This window comes from Opisthocomus hoazin, chromosome 7 (assembly GCF_030867145.1).
Source record: "Opisthocomus hoazin isolate bOpiHoa1 chromosome 7, bOpiHoa1.hap1, whole genome shotgun sequence".
Taxonomy (NCBI): Eukaryota; Metazoa; Chordata; class Aves; order Opisthocomiformes; family Opisthocomidae; genus Opisthocomus; species Opisthocomus hoazin.
The window spans coordinates 21,307,735-21,325,409 of NC_134420.1; the positions used below are offsets into that span (position 1 = coordinate 21,307,735).

Sequence of the window (17,675 nt, forward strand, 5' to 3'; positions counted from 1 at the left end):
CTGTCTGGAGCTGGAGTGTAGAGCACAGGGAATAGTTCAGGGCCGCTGTAGATGAATGCTCAAGAGCAGGAATTTCTGTGAGTTTCAGTTTTTCCTATCTGAAAAATAAGGATTTTGCCTAATTTTCTTAAAAATATTGAAAGGATTCACGATTTCATTTATTAGTAGAACATTGAAATTTTTTGAGTTGAAGAGTTTATGACTTAACAGGTGGATGTTTTTCTGGCCTCCTTTGTTTTGTAGTTGCCTTTACATTGAAATTTATATGTTCTCTTATGTGTGCATACTGTTACCAAGATACAGTCTTCCTTTTTGCTATTTAGAAAACTGCTCTAAATGAAAGGCTCTTGATATTTTTTTTGACTGTCAAGTTTTAGAATAAAATATTAATTACGTTTTATAGTTAAGTTAGCAACTTTCCTCCTCAGCTAGAGGCTGCTGGAATGAAGAAGATGACACAGTGATGAAAAGGGATTGGAAAATTTTGACTCTTGGCTTTTTGTTTTTTTTGCAAAAACTTATGAGTCACTCGCAAACAAGCCAGCATAACAAATGTACTGAAGTCAAAGCGACTTCTTTGTCTTCAGTGACACGGGCAGCTGCTCTGACCTGCATTTTTCAACACACGACAATGATATCAGAATATTTTAAGTTAGGAAAAGACTGCTGCAGTACAGACAAGTAATTTTAAAAATGTGTCTTTGTACCTTTTAAACTAACTTTTTGTTCTGGCCAGTGAATGCAAGGAGTGACATTCAGTATCTCTTATGCTTTGTTTTATTCCAGAGCAGAATGAGATGATTAATACTACAGATGATGTGAAAATTTTAATTACATAAAGAACTATAATTTTTTTTTTTTCTACTATGGGTATTGTATTGATCTAGAACACACAGCCTTAGGAAAACTTTTCCCGCTCCTACATAATAGAAATTGTTTGGTCTTTTGACTAAGTCCAAGGATGACTTTTCTACATTGTAGTCTGCATTTTTTAAAATTAAATAAGGTCAGAGAATCAAAGTGCTTTATCATTGACAGGGGATCTGATGAAAAAATCAAATTTCAACCCTGCTGTAAGGCTAGATCAGCTATACTTTAACAGTTCCTCTGTTCATCCACCCTTCCTAGTATAAATATGAGAAAGAAAAGTTAGGAAACTAAATTCTGTACATTTGGTGCATTGATTTCTGTTCAGGTGCAAAGCATAAATGTTTGACTTTCAGAGCCTTCAACAGTTTGGGTCTCATTATTTCTCATCACCCTTGTAATGTAGCTGTTGCATCTAACATTTCTAACAGAAATCTGCTGCTGTTCACAGCCTGCCTGTTCACTTTGTGCTAGCCCCAGACTGCTGGGCTGCTCAGGTGACCTCCTGTGCTGCCCTGAGCTGTGAGTAAATCTTGTGCAGCCTCTCGCTGAGGCGTCTCTCCTAGGGAAGAGCCCGTACTTGGCATTCTTGCTGCCTCCAAAGTGCCAGGGCGTTTTGCAGAAATGACATGCAGCTCACCTGACTTCCCAGCAGAGCTGAAAGCAGCGTGCGGCTTCCTGGTAAACAGACCTTGGGGAAACTACCTAGTGAAATCTGCCCTTTGATATCTCCTTAGGAGTGTTCAGTCTACATTGCTGTTTTATGTGCTATAGCACCAAAGAAAAAATGGAGGGTTTTTTTTTTTCTTACTGAGCTATTATTTTAACCCTGCATTAAGATGTGTGCTTATGTCTACTTGTGAAATTTAGTGCAGGTTGGTAAAGCCTGGCCTCGGAATTAACAGAATCCATTTAATGTTACTACATGTTGCTGGAATATGTTATTATTATATATGCTGTCTTCTAGTCCAGATGTTGCATTACTGGCAGAAGCAGAACACTGAGATATTTTTAGAATACCATCCCTTGTACAGGACAAATGTGCTCATTTCCAGAAGTGCTGTTTTGTCTGCAGCTACAGCGCATCAGTACCCTGACCAGCTGAGAGCAGAGGTTCAAACAAAGGAGACGACGTAGGAAAGAGACAGAGAGTGGATTTGGACAGCTCTTTCCTTGGAGAAGTTGAGAGCAACTGTACGGGTCGTTTGTGCACCTCGGGTTCCTAAAGCCATTGCAGTAGCAAACTGCTGAGATTGGAAAAGAACAGGCAGATTATTCATCCTGAGATTCTTGCTGTCTTTTTCACACTGATAGGCTTTATTTGTTTGTTTTTTTAAATAATTTTCCCTTGTGAGTCAGAACTGAGGTTGCAGTGAAACACAAACCATTACCTAGAGCTTGTAATTTCCAGTTACTGCCGTCAAGGTCTCTTTCCTAGCAGCGTCACTCTGTATTCTCCTTTTGTTTGCAGGGTCAAAGTCGAAATATTTTATTAAGCTATCAATGTTGTTTGAATTCAAACAGGAAAGAAAACGAAGAACAATCAAAAAACCCCCAAGCAATGAACAGCAAGAGTAGGATTCATGTGCACAATCCTGTGCGTGTTAGAGGCTTGTACCGTGTTGCAGAGAGACTTGCATGCAGTTTTTACAGTGCACTCAAAAATACTTCCCCGAGCACACTAAAACTTCAGCAGTTCTCCCTTTCAGACTTCAGTCACCAGTGCTGCCGCTGTTCAACTGGGAGTTGGCAGACTGTCCAGGCACTGATATGTTGATAGTAGTGGGAGATTAACTTTGCTATGTTGTAAATATCATTGCCTGTTTACTTGCCCTTGAAAATGGTATAAATACTTTGTTACTGTGTAATGAATTATGAATTATTGCAGTGAGGTTATTTGTAGTATGAAATGAGCCTCAGTACAGCTTAAAAACCACTGCTACATTATATTTCTTTACAGGTTGTGAAGGCCGGAAACAAAGTTCATAGCTTTGGAAAGAGGGAACAAGCTATCAGGAGGAATCCCAATGTTCCTGTTATAGTAAGAGGCTGGCTACACAAACAGGTATGCATGTAATCAGCTGTTTCTGTTCATGTGCTTCAATGCAATCATCAAGTAGAAGGAAGTGCCTTCCCAGTAACTGAAAAAACAGAAGATGGAATGTTGGTTATGCAGGGCAGTGCTGGGTACTCCCACAAACTTCTGTAATGAGGAGCTTGTGCTCAGGAAGTGTGAAAAACAAGTTTTACATACAGATTTAATTCAGAAGTGGAAATGGTGATAAATGGACATCACCATTGTGGTTAAGTGTTGAAGCTGTAACTTTGTTGTCTCAATCTGGTTATTTTCCCTGTTTTATCCTGCTGGCTTCCTGCCGTGCTGATCTCAGTCTCCTTCAGAATGCACTATAAACCCAAGGTTGGCTTGCTTATGCCCTTATACCCTGCTCAGTGGCTTAATTCCAACCCGTATGCCTTTTGTTCTCCACAAGCAGGAGGGAGAAAATGAGACAGGGGCCCATTCAGCACATATTGCTCTCGCCAAGACCAGTGTGCAAGCAAAGGCTGAATTATAGGATTTCAACCAGCAAACAGAATTTTACAGCTGCTGCATCTTGAACTCTTAAGCTGACAGTAGCAAAAATGCAAAGTGTCTTGAGTGCAGAAAGTAAATAAAGCTGTTTTGTTGTGTGAGAATACTTCCCTGCTTCTAATTTGGCAGTCAGTGTCCATCAGATTATCACCAGAGGTCCTGCAGCTAGGTTTAGGGGATCAGTAGGAGAAGGCTGAAATCTAAGGCTTACAATTATGATTCTACATATACGGGAAAGTGAAATTGCTGACAGCCATCCACTTCCTCTTGCATGGAGAGCTGTGTTCTGATGTCAACTCTGTTGACATACCCAAGTCCATTAGTTTTCAGGACAGAATCAGAACTGAGACACAGTATGCATTGACAGCATTCTAGCACAAAAAAGGAAAAGGAAGAGAGTCCTTGCATACTTACTATGGCTAGAGAAAGAAGAAGGGAAATAGTATATACAACATTCCTTTAGCTATTTCCTTCTGTCTCCTTTCCTCTGCTTGCAAGTGTTGACTGCTGGTATCACCAAAGCCTATCTCAGCTGAATAAGTTATACTTCCTTAGGTTACAGTCTGGCAATGTTACAAGCTTCTAAAATTAATTTCAGTGTAAATATTACTCATTTTGACAAGGTGATAAGTATTACATAGAGAGATATACATCTCCACAGGCATATTGTATTATACTTCATTAAAGTTTACACATTATGCACCCTGTTTTATTTCCTAAGGTATATTTGATTAAATCACATTTTAGGCATGGGTAACATACGGGAGAATGACTGTAGAATTATCGGGGATCTTTGTCTGAAATGTGAGGTCATACTTCACAGCTGTGTAGTGATTTTCATCTTGGTCTACAGGCAATCCTTGTTGGAGTTTGTGCCATCCGGATGCATACTTTGTTACTTTATTGAAGGATGTATCTGTCTAGATAAAATATACAGTGATTGCGTATAAGGTTAATCTGAATGCTGTTTGGGATGCAAGTTTAATTATTTAATGAAAATTAGTAGTTCGAATATTCTACCCTGATTATTTCATAGCTGGATGTTTTGCCTCATGTCTTTCTTAGTACATAATATTTTGCTAAAATATAACCCACTTATTTTTGCAATTAATACCATATTTAGGTAAACTTCTGGTAAACTACTCACTGGTACAGTGTTGTATGATAAGCTGTTAACTTCCCTTAAATGAAATGTGTATCACATTTCTTGCATTTTAGGATAGCTCTGGAATGCGCTTATGGAAAAGACGATGGTTTGTGCTTGCTGATTATTGTTTGTTTTACTACAAAGGTGAGTAGATACTATCCCTTTTGAATTAGTCTGTAATAGTTCACCTGTTCAAATCACATTGCAAGCATAAACTAGTTGAACTCTTTAGATTTAGTTGGAGATTCTGAGAAGATGCGTTGTGAATCAGTTATCCATATGTCTTTAATGCGCAGCAAGTTTCAGGCCAGAGCTGGAGAGCAAGGGGGTACTGTGTGATCTTTTGTCACATAACTTATCTTTGATATATGCCAAGGCTTATGTTGCAAAACATTTGGCAGCAATACTAGTTAAAGATTTATTCCATCTCTGGTCTGTGTTGTGTTACCCACTTGCTTGCACTGGGACAAGTTTGATTTTTTGAGAATGCTTGGGTCTGGCCACGATGCATTAATTCAGCTTTAATCCAAGGGACAATGTAAGAGTGAGAACTCCTGAATCCAGTATTTCTACCAAAAAAGGTTGGATGTGATCTTAGCCTGTACTAGGAATAATGGTATTACATAAGGTTATTTTGAAATTTTGAATATTGTGTAGTGAGTTAACAATTTTTGGAAAACATTACAGAATGTGAAACTAAATTTATATTTCTAGGCACTGCATTTCTTCTGCTGGTCACTTTAGAGCCAGCAGCAATAGAGGTTTCCTAATTATAGCGATTGGCCTGGACATAGAATGCTAAATGAAAGGTCCATCGTGTTGTACAGCCTGTCAGAGCTCATTTGTCATGATAAGATTTATTCTCGAAGCATATTCTGCTGTCTGAACCTAAAAAATCAACACTATCACCCCCCAAAAAATGTAACAAAACCCCAAAATGATCTTTTTCAAAAAAATTCAATCTTGTTTCTTTAAAAATAAGACATTTTTATCCATGTTATTGGAAAGAATTTTCTTTTTCATAAGAAAATTTCTTTTTCATAAGAAAATTCGTGTCAGAAGGGACTTCGGGAAGTGTCTGGTCCAACCCCCTGATGAAAGCAGGGTCAGGAAAGAAGTCAGCCCAGGTTGCTCAGGGCTTAATCCAGTCAGGCATTGAAAACCTCCAAGGATGGAGACAGCACAGCCTCCCTGATCGGCCTCTTCTGCTGCTGCTCTTTTCTTGTGGGGAAAATTCTCTTCTTTATATCCAGTCTGAACCACTCTTCTTTCTGCTTAGTGCCTGTTGTCTGTGTGTCCATAAAGGAGAATGTATTGTTACACCACTGAAAAGTGCAGTGAACTACGTTCTCTTCTTTTGTTGTTTTTATTTTGTTTTTTATTTTATTCAACAGACAGCAGAGAAGAATCTGTTTTGGGTAGCATACCATTGCCTAGTTACGTAATATCTCCTGTTGGACCTGAAGATCGCATAAATCGCAAATTTTCTTTTAAGGTACGGTTACAAAGCTTATTAGCTAATCAAATTTTAAAATGTTTATTTGCATTAGAAAAGATGCTGTTGTAAACAGAAACATCATCTGCTTTCCTATTTTATTTATTATTTTTTTAAAAAGTAGACAGGTTTATTGACTACCTGTTCAAATGCGACGTAGCACTTTGCTTATGAAGCGACATTCATGTCTGTTACTATGTAAGTGTCTTTAGAGCTTAATAATGTGTCTGTGAGTAGAGATCCTGTTTCCGAAATTAGAAATTAGTATTGATTAAGTTGTTCCAGTACTGTTTACAAATTGAAAGAAAAGTTGTCTTTTTTTCTTTATAGAGTACTTGATCTCATAGTGGACTGATGGTCTTTTGGTTTTGATGTGTTGTTTTTAAAATGAAATAATAGCTCAGTTCTCATGTTAGAAAATGACAACACTGTAGCTTTTGATATCTAATTTCCTCATTTCAAGGGGAAAAAGAATAACCAATTTTTTTCCCCTTTTTTGGGGGGGAGCAATAGTCATGCTAAGTGACACATGTTTTTTAAAGAAAAAAAATCTGTTTTGATATAATTTGAGGTTGGGTTTGTATTTTTTCTTTTTTTAAAAAAATTTAATTGTATAACTTACAGTTATTCTTGGTTATAAAAACCTACGAAAATGAAATAAAACATACATTCCTTCTTGACCATGGAGAAACCTGATTCCAGTTGATTGTCTGAGTTGCAGGACTAAGGCAAAGTTTAGTAACTTCAGTGTATATTGCAGATTTAAATTCTACTGATACTTGGGCCAGAACCTGATCCTCTGTCAAGCAAATGAGTTGTGTACTTTAAAAAAAAATTTAAAAAATTAGAAATCAGGTTTTGGTCAGGTGTGCTTTAGGACATCTAGAAGGAAACTTTCTGTTCAAATCTTTTCTGTGCTGAAGTCACAAAAAACGTGTGCTCAGCTTAGACTTTCTCTTGCATTTTGATTTTTGGGGTGTTTTAAAATCGTAGACTGCCTTTTATTGTTTGGGGTTCTATTTTCAAGTGGATAATGGCTTGAAATTTATTAAACAAATATCCACTTGGGAAATGTGTTTAAAAAAAGACATAGTGCACTTTGTGGAAATGTTTATTGTACTTCTTCAAATGCATTGAACATGAGATAGCAGGACAAGCTACAAAGGAACCTTTGTTTAAGAAAAACATTCCACTCCAGTATTTAGTGAGTAATTCATCAAGCCCTCCTTTTCTAGAACCTTTTCCTAGGAATAAGCACATGCTGAAAGAGGAGGCCCAATGGACTTCTAGGCTGCTGCTTCTCTTGAATAACTATTAGCGCAGACAGGGGAAGGAGGGAAAGAAAGTAGTGATAATATCGAGTTGCTTTACAGTTTTAAAGAAAATACAGCTGCTTTTTATTTTATTGAAAGGATGTTTGTAAATGTTAATTGAATATATACTAGGATTATTAACCAGTTTAACAATTACCAGTGATAAGGGGGAAAAAACCCTCTGTATACACACACACACACAGTTTCCAAGCAGTATGTTCTATAGGAAAGCTCTGAAGTCACCACTGCTGAGTTGTGCTTCTGCTTCCCTGCATCCGTGGTTGTGATCATGCTTAAATGTTTTCAGGAGCAATTGCAGACTTCCCCTGTTCCTTTTAGGATATTATACCTATATGAGCTCCACCAAGTCTTTAATCTGAGACTTTTTCATCAGCATGAGCCAGTGACCTGAGACTTTCCACATAGGGTCATTACTAAAAAGTTAATACAGAAATAGGAACTTGATAGCAAAAGAAACTTTATGCTAGAAATATGTGTAAAAAATCCACAGCGTGCATTGCATGTATTAGTTTGTTGGGCCAATCTTAACTCTGCTTTAGGTGTTTGGTGATTGACTACAGACTTCATGCTGCAATTTCATTTTATTTAGAACTAACTCCTAGGGCAGTAGGAGGATTTTGTAAGATTCCTGTTGCATGGACCCCATCCAACACTGACGTTCAATGGCTCTGGAGTCGGCTCTGGGCACACAGTGGCAGGAGCACGGCCGTACTGGCATTCCATCACTCACCAGCCATTACTTTTATCTAATCTCTTCAGTACACTGCAATATCCAAAGCGTAGATGAACATTCTGTCTCACAGCGTAGTGCAGCCAGAAATAGAAAACACAATCAGATTAAGCCCAAAATAAAGCTAGGACTTTTTAACATTTAAGTCCTGAATGAGTGGGAGAATGTGCCATGTCACTTTTTACATTTGGCCTGTTATTTATTCAGGTTGCTGTAGATCCTCTGTTACAATAGAGGTATTTGCTCTCATTTTAAATGACTCTTAGGTAACAATGAGTTTTTGAAGCTAGGGAAGCAGTCAAACTGAAAAAAATTTCAACATTTTGGTTTGTAAAACTAAAAGAAGGAAATTTACTTAGCAAATACATGGATGCTTTATGCATATAATTCAGTTAGAAGGTTTCTATAATACATGCTCACTAGGATATATGTTAAACCCTGTCAACAGTTAAAATGTACACTGTAGGAGTTCTTGAGATTCTTTTCCTTTCATCGTCTCCTAAGGCCCAGCTTTAAGCTCTTGTGTCTCTCTACGTTTTTAACAATTACAGGCCTGCAGAACTGCGTATAGGCTGTTCAAATACAATCAAAAAACAAGTTTGAAGTGTAGCAGTATGTATGCTAAATTCTTGTTTAGAAGCTGTTTTTAAGTATTTATCTTGACAAATATTTCACATTGTTTATTTGTCCCAAGCAAAGTGCTGTGACTAGCTGTAAGCTACTGTCATTAACCTGTGTGACAGCCTTTAGAACTCAGGATCCTGCCTGCATATTCAGTTTAGTAGCTAACATCATAAAGATACTTAATTAATCTAATTGCTGTATTTTTTAATACAGTGAATTTTTGCTGATACAAATATGAGGGAGCACAAATCCGATGTATAGATTTTAATGTGAAAAAGTTTGCATGACATTAATATATAGACAGAAATATTCCCTGTGATTAATAGAGAGTTGACTGTACTTTTTAGTAATACAATTTTAAAGAGGAGTAGTATCAATTTATGGAGGTTAATGTGATCACAGTCTCTTTAAAAGCCTTATTGTCTTCAATCATGAGAACTAATTGGTCTTGTATGTGTTAAAATAGATCAGAGAATACTGAATGTAAACTCATTTATATGAATCTGACAGTAATACACATTAGAAACTTGGAAGGCCTACCAATGTTTGCTGTACAGAAAACAACAAAACTTTGTGCAAAGACAACGTATGCAAGTATATGTTTGTACATAGGTGAATATCTTGCTACCAAATAAAGTCAGTGAAGGATGCTCTGATGTTCCTGTAAGAGGTAGGAAGTAGTGTTGGAGATACAAATTACTCCTTTTTATTTTGATACTACCCTCTAAATTTTTTCAGAGAGGTACCCTTTCAGCGTGAGTGCATTCAGAGTCTAGGAAGCCAGGCCAAATCGTTACTTCCAGAAGATACTATTGCAGCTTGTTTTTAAACATTTTTTTGTTGTCGATGCTCTAAGACTTACTAATGGAAGTATCTGTTAATTGCTTTGACCTCCTGGGACCAGGGCAAAGCTCTTACCTGTTTCTCTGATCTCACTAGTTTTCCTAAAAAAATTTGACATAGTTTGTTCCTTTATGTTTTCTGGATGGTTACTGCTTCCTTAGGCTCCCATATTGCTTATAAAGCTTCTCTGGATCTGGGGAGTCCGGTGAAGAAATGTCAAATACTGTAAATTTTAGACGTGCCATTTTAGGATTTGGAAATGGGAAGGTCCTAGCTTCTAGAAGTCCTGGAAAAGCTCAATATTATTTGAGGGTGAAAGATGAGTTAGATTGTAGTGTTCTGTTGTTGTGTTTATAGTGAAGGCTCAGAGTATGATTTCAATTTTTGCCCATATGTGTTTCATAAATATCAAACTTCAGGAGAAGGCAGGATTTCCTGTAATGTATAGCTTATTGAGAGGACTAACTTTGAAAGATTTCAATTACTAGAAAACTGCTTTCCTCCCCATCCCTCTGTCCTATGAACTGTGGCTTTTTCTCTCCTAGGAATTTTGAATTACTGGAGGTGAACGTAACAGCTCTAGGCATTAGTTATTTTTAGTATAGTCTTTTGTTAAGTATTTTCTTTGGAAACATGACTCTTTTCATGATTTTAACTTGTTTAATTTTTTTGTCCTTGTCTTGTCCTTTTGATATGCCCTTGGGGTTTACTGTCCATTTCTCCTTCTGTGCATTATGGGAGAGAGACTGCTTTTCTTCTCAATCTGTCCACATTAAGGCATCTGAATGCATGAATAGGTACCAATATCATTTTTTCCCTGTTGTGTGTATGGTGTATGTGTGTGCATGTGCTGTGTTTTAGGCTTTTTAGTATGCTGTAGCCATCCTAATAGCTATTGCTTTAAAAAAAAAAAAGAAAAAAGAAAAGAACTGCTAGCTTACATGTCTGCTAGCAGTAACAGCTACACGACACTGGCACAAAGTGGCTTTCTTGCATATAAAACACGCTACTAATAAATAACTGAAATATATTTGAATTTTCCAACCAGTTTTATATATTGCGAACTTCAGAATGTAGAGTTTGTTGATAATAACACACCATCTCCATTATCCCTTCTGAAGCTATGAATGTTTATGACTCTGATAGCTTCAGTCTCTCAAGGGAGAATGGTGCAACATACTGCACATTTTTATACCATTTTCACTCACAGCCTCTTAATCAGTGCTTTCAGCTGTGTTCATCATCCACTGCTGAAAGAGAACCTGAAAGGCAAACGGGTTATGTTGATCAGGACGTACAGGTCAGTTAAGGCAGACATCTGTTCAGTCCATTTACTGATGTGGTACGTAGTCTCTGCAGTTAGCTACCCAAGGTTCTGGGTTTTTTCAGCAAGTATATAACCATGAATTGTAGGGTCATCTGCAGCAGGGTGTGTACCTAGTTGGCTTTTCTGCAGGAGTTGCTTCACTTCTGAATTCTGGCATCTTCTGTAGGCTCAGCATGGTCTGTGAAGGAACTCTGTAGTCATAAGGTCTAGCATTAAAATCACTGATTTCCTTTACATCTGAAGCTGCCAGTTTTTGGTCTGTTCTTACACTGGATGCTAACTATAAATTGCAATGAATTAAATGCTTCTAAATAGTATTTGTTTTGACCACTTGTAACAGTCTCAAAATGGTGGGAAGAAAAAAAAAAAAAAGACCTCATTAATAATGAAGAAAACCCAAGCCCAAAGAACTCAACCAGGCAAACATGAAAAAAACCCCCTTGATTTCTAAATAGCCAGTTGATCAGAGCTACTGTTTCACTTATGTTAAGTCCCGCTTTCCTGTATTAAGGTAGGCAGCTAGTGGTGGGGAGGGAGAAACCACCTGGTATTCCCTTATTGGCCAGTGCTGTTGGGAAGCAGAGACTCTTTCTAGCAGGAGAGTCTTGGACTTCTCTGTGTCACCCTTTCCTCCTCTTCCTCCTCCTCCTCCTAGCTGGCTGTTGTGCTGCGGTCTCATCCTTTCCGCCACGGGCGTTATGGCAGGCCAGTGCTGATGCCCACGGAGGCTGGCTTACCACCGTTGGCAAAGCAAACTGCGGCTTCCTTGCGTGAGGCACAGGAGGGAAAGGCCACCTTTGACACCTTTGTAAGAACAGACTGCAAGAGAAATGGACTCATTTTCCACAAAACTTGAAGTGCTGTAATAGCAAAAAAATATTTTGCTCTTCGGAGTCATTGATACGAGTCTCTAAAATTATGGTAATTTGGGAAATTCAGAGTAAACAACTGAAATTACAACCTTTAGGGAGTGCTGCAGTGGATTAAATAGCCTGAGTTTTGTCAAAACTATTGCTGTGTTTCTGAAGCCATCTGTGATTGTAGAGTGTTGTTTTTTTTAAATTTGGAATAATGAGGGGGAGAGGATTTCATCAAAAGAAAATGATCAGTCATTTAGGGAAAGTTTGCAAAATAAATTTAACCTTTAAAAGAAGATGTAAGCAAATTAAAAAGTCGAGATAATTTTTTTTCCTTTAAAAAAACCCTGTCTCAGCAGTGTTTCATGCCATTAGCTTTTGTGTTTGATAGCAGGTTTAGTTTTATAAAAAGCATTTAAATTACTCATATTGTTTTAATATTATTACAAGAGCTTTCAAGCTGAGTGTACTGTCTTCATTTTTTTGGAAAGCAAGGGAATGAATCTCTCCCTACTGACCTGACGCACATATGTAAAGTAACTTTGGGGAAATAAAGTCAAGTATTTTAGGACTGATATGACTTAGTAATAGCTATACTAGCACTTATACAAATGTGGATGAGATTTGATTAAATTCAACTAGCCTAGAGTTACAAAGACATTTGATATTGAATACATTTGAATATTGAATACATTTACAGAGGAATTTCCAAATATCTCTAATTTGCAGTAGAATTTCATGGAGTATTTTGGTTTGGAGAGATACCTGTCAATATTTTATATGCTATGGTAATTCCATCAGTATTACTAACGTTATCAGTGAGTCCTGTGATTTTGCAGCTAATAGAGAGGTTCACGTGCATGCTTTAACCAAAAGATCTTAACGTGCATTGTAATCAGTTAAATAAGCAGTTTAATTGCTTGAATTGTAGTATTTTTGTCTCTGTTTTGTCTGAATAAATTGCTTTATTAAATGAGCTGGGAAAATTGGCTTGCTTACACATGTCTCTGTGAGAATTTCTTTAATTTGTTTTGTATGGTGTTTATGGGAAATGAAATGTATTGGTTAAGAGAAAATGAAAAGCTGAAATTTCCTACTATGAAAAACTGTGCTGCAGTTTTAGCTTAATAGTGCGAGAAAGAGGTAGAAGAATTTCAGTAAAAATCAGAGAGTGCTATTTCAGTTTGCTGCACTACAGCCTGTTGTAGCAGTATAACAATTTTACCCAAAACTCAAGAAAAAGTCAAAGAATCTAGAAAGTTATTTAAAATACCTGGAGAAGTTACAGTAATTTTTCTGGGGGAAAAAATGAAAGGGCTGTCTGACTTGTATTTCTTTTATCCTTTTTTTTTTTTTTCCTTGCAGGCTGTTCATACAGGTATGAGGGCATATATTTATAATAAGAATTCTGTTATTGGCTCTCAGGCAGAGCATTCAGGGATGCGGACATACTACTTCAGTGCAGATACACAAGAGGATATGAATGGCTGGATCCGGGCTATGAATCAAGCTGCTCTTATGCAAACACGCTCTTCATTGAAGAGGCAAGTTCAATGCACAAACTGTTAACCTTAAAATTTTTTAATATATATTTTGTATATATTAAAAATTTTTAAAATGTATTTTATATATATTAAAAAATCAGATTGGCGGTGTTTTCTGAAAGTGGTATTTGCAAAAGTGTGCGTGAAACTCATTCTCATTTGAAAGAAATGATTATTTTTAATTTACGTTCTGTTTCAAATTACTCAACTAACATTAATTAAGAAAGCCTGGTGTTCAGCATTTGTGTCTACACACAAATCGGGTGCCCACATTTAGTGACATGGATTGATTTCTGTATATATAATTTTTCAGGGACTTTTGGTTAAAAAGTTACAGTTTTTATGAGCAGATTCATACACCTGCAACAGTCCGTTGGCAGCCTTGAGGAGTGAGAAGTAAAAGGGAAAAGACAGAAGAGTAAGGAGTTGCTTCAAATGAGTGTTTAGAACTAGCATTGAAATGCTGTTAACAGGGTAAAGAATGTTAAAGATAGGTTAATCGTAGGTGCATAGAGTTATGGATATGAACCAATTTATGCAGGTATTAACTGCTTATTTTTTTACTTTGGTGGTATTTAGTACTTGTAAGAGCTTCTTATGTTTTTCTTCATGTAAGAAAAAAAAGCACTGTGACAAAAGGAGAATGTCCTTTGTCCCGTTACTCTTCATTAATGCTAGAGGCAAATTAATTCATCTGTGCCTTCATGTGCTTCCAATTTTTCCCCTGTTCTTAAACTTGGTGTAGCCTTCTTGATGTTTTGACTTTGGGAAGTGATTCTTCCCCTACAACTCCATGTGGAAGGCAACTCTGTGCTGTGAGACAACCCTGCTTTTAACCCTGGGGGTTGTGAGGATTAAAATGTCATGGTGCAGTTTCTCACTACTGCTTGTTTTTGGCAGATCAAATATAAGCAAAGGATAAGCAATATCTCTCCCAGAGCTTTGCATCCTGTATGACTTTGTGTTAAGAGTTTCTGGATTTAATTTAAATTTCAAATGCTGTGTAACCTGTTAGCTGTTTTTTTTTCTTTATAAGGATAGGAATAATTGAAAGAAAAACAGGGGAATTCTGGCATTTAGAAGTATTGATCCAGTGTCCTTCCTCCTAGTAGACTGTGCATTTTGAGACACTAAATAGACTGAAGTGAAAGCAGTTGTTTCATGGCACGTACTCAGAATTCGCCTTGCATAAAGCTTTGAAGAAGCTGAATTTAGTTGCGGAGAAGATGAGGTGCTACTCTGAGATCCATGATATTCCTTTGAATTGAAAGAGAAAAAAAATGTTGTTGAGAAGCTTATCGCTATAAGGAGGTGAAGAAAATTGCAAATCAAGTATGTTATATGTCAAAAGCAACATTAAAATTTTAGGATCCTCAGACATTTTCTAGTGTGTTGTAAGAATAATAGCAAGATTTCTGGTATGGAGTTTTTGAAGTATTTAAACGATAAGGTAAATAAGTAAACTAGTGTGCATTGCAGCATGTATTAGGAGCAGTGGAGATTATTTTTTTTATTTTATCTTCTTGCAGGAATAGACCCCAGGTTAGAAATTCCCTGGACAATGATAATACTGACTCAAATGTAAATACTGTTTTGTCCTCTTGGCCAGAAATGATTAGGCCCTAAGGCACCTACAAAGATATGAAAGATATTTTTGAATTTGAAATAAGCGGTTGGCAGTTTGGTTTTGGTTTTTTTGGCTTTCAGTATTTCCCAGGATAGGAAGACTTCCTTTTTTACGGCTGTTTGTACATAATATTACACAAGTTGAACACTTCTTCCATACAATGTTAGTGCTTTCAGTCATTTTTACAGATGCATATAAATGATCCCTGCTTCCTTGACAGCACTGTAAAGGTAACTTTTGTCTAACTGGGAGGACAACTGAGTTTTGCTGCGCATATCTATCTTAACATTCTTCCATTAAATTTATCACAGCCCGGAGAAGGTGCTTTTGTGGTTACCCTTTCTAAAATAGTAACAAGACCACATCAAGTTTTCATAGTTAAGCAGTGTTCATTACTGACATGTGTTTTCTTTGCAGAGAAACTGAAAAAGGGGATCAGCAAGCTGTTCCCCAAGTCAACCATGTGGATGCCTGTAAAGAGTGTGTGAAGGCAGAGATTACAGATACGAAAGAAAGTTACCAAAAATCAGCTGAAATGCTTGGATATGATAAGCGTGAAGAGATAAGAAGAGAAAAAGAGGAGGAGGAGCAGCATTATATCCACAGAAAAGAAACTCTTGAAACTAAGAAGGGAAAGGCTAAGCATGCATTAACAGAAGCTGATTCATTATTTCCAGACTTAACGAATGCATCGAGGTCCCAAGTAGCTCCACGTGAGCCAGCAGAGAAGAATGGAACGCTTCCTAGTTCATTAAGTATGAGTGCTAGCCTAGTGGAGCAGAATGGTACCAGCTCATATAAAAGAGGGTTTGTTCCCAGAACAAATCCAGATAAACAGATTCAAAGAAAAAGTAACATGGCTCAAGTGGAGCACTGGGTAAAAGTCCAAAAAGGAGATACAAAAAGGTTAGTAATAGGCCCATCTTTAAATAGACTGCGAAATGGTGTTTTCTTAAGTTAAACGATAGTATGTATTAGTAAAATGTTCAGTGCAAATCAGAATGATATTTTACGGAGACAATATATAACAAAACTTACATTCTCCTCCAGGGCAGCATGGTATTTTTCAGGCATTTATCTCATGGGAAAGTCAATATGGGATTGGCTAATCAAATCAACTTTAATGTTGTCACTACATTGCAAATAGAAGTGAGATTAGAGTGCTATTTTTGTACTGTTTTTTATCACTCTGGATGCTTAAAATTTCTTAAAATTTGCTACAAATGGAGAGCCAGAGAGTGGAGCCCTCGTTACCTCTTACTCATAAACAACTCCACAATATAAATTGTAGATAATAATTTATTTTCCACTTAAAAGAATGCAGATTTTTTTTCTCTCTTCTGTTCCTGTTCCAAGCATCCATTCACTTCTCTCTGTCAGATCAGTCCACTCAAACTCACAGTGTGTGCATCACATGTTGAAAGGTCTCTGTATATTCATTTAGTTAATTTAAGAGGTCCCAAGATGTTCCAATGGTCTCCAGGATTCTCTTTTCCATTTTCAGTCCCTGAAAATTATGTAAATTTTACGAAGAAGTAGAATGCACACTGGAATGCTTTTGTAATTTGAAAGTCTTGTAATTACTTCCAAAGCGTGCAGTTTCAAAAATGAAGTGGTATACATATGCCTGTCACCTTGTGTCAAGTGGCAGGAAAGGCAGTTGGGCTCCATGCTGCATGTGAGAATTTTTCAAATATGGGTAACCTACTGAATTAGTACCTTATAAATTTGCTAAAATCTAATTATAATATAGAACAACAGGAGACAATAGCGTGTAGTTCTTAGGAGGGAGAAAATGTTTTGGTCATTTTTTTTTAATGCTTACTGAAGCTAACATTGGTCATTTTGGATCCAGTAAGAAATTTAAGGCTTGCTGATTCTGTTTGGAAGTCCATTCTTCTACTCTCTTGTCATTGGAATTACCCTTCTACCCAAAGAAGCTTTCATACTTTTCAGTTTTATTCAACGTTCTCTTAGATTGCTAGAGTCAGTCTACTTAACATCTTTTTTGCTTGGATATCAATCAGTGCTTCCCAAGGGAATATGACTTTAACAAAAAAAACCCTGACATACTTGGTATGTTAGTTGTTCTTGCGTGGACAGATGTATTAGTCTAAAATAATATAGAAAACTATTGAACTAATTAGCCAGTGCTTAAGAAAACTTCTGTTGATGTTTTTCACGTCAAAAGTATAGGCAGTGAGCAGGCTGGACTGATAGCTAAATAAGTAGTGTTTTCTTCTAAACCACTCTTTATAGTAAATCAGCTTTAGGCGTGTATCGGGTGCAGTGTTGAGATAGTGGTGTTGCGGGTGCCAGCGTTTGTTCCAGATAAAACCAGCCACCTCAGCTGGAGCTGTTAAGTATTCGGCGAAACTTCTCAAGAGTTTACTGCAGTGATGTAACCAAAACCTAACTTTAGATCTATATAAATTTTCTTCTTACCTTAAGAGCTTTCTTTATGTTCTATTTTAGCTCACTTGACCTTGTTTTCTTTGTCTTTCCCTGACAAATGCCATTATATTCTCTGCATTCAGATTAAATTGCGTGTTACCTTCCTGAAGATGAATGGATTGATTTTTTTTTTTAAATGACACCTTCTCTCAACCTGCTGAGGTTAATGCAGTACACTTAACTGATGGGTGAAAGTGGCACGTTAGTTGTCAGATGCCTTCCTGATTTCAGGA

General features: G+C 37.0%; 1 protein-coding gene across 13 annotated transcripts in view; it reads left to right on the top strand.

Moving 5' to 3' along the window:
• Positions 1-17,675, top strand: part of PLEKHA7 (pleckstrin homology domain containing A7) — a 187,896-nt gene that overhangs the window by 130,068 nt on the left and 40,153 nt on the right. For 12 of the 13 annotated variants that reach the window (XM_075425434.1, XM_075425435.1, XM_075425437.1 and 9 more), the window contains 5 exons: positions 2,828-2,932; positions 4,679-4,751; positions 6,002-6,102; positions 13,183-13,361; positions 15,406-15,894. In XM_075425434.1, coding sequence (XP_075281549.1) covers positions 2,828-2,932; positions 4,679-4,751; positions 6,002-6,102; positions 13,183-13,361; positions 15,406-15,894 — 947 coding nt within the window. The remainder of the gene's footprint in view (positions 1-2,827; positions 2,933-4,678; positions 4,752-6,001; positions 6,103-13,182; positions 13,362-15,405; positions 15,895-17,675) is intronic. The other variant, XM_075425430.1, reaches the window with a different exon arrangement.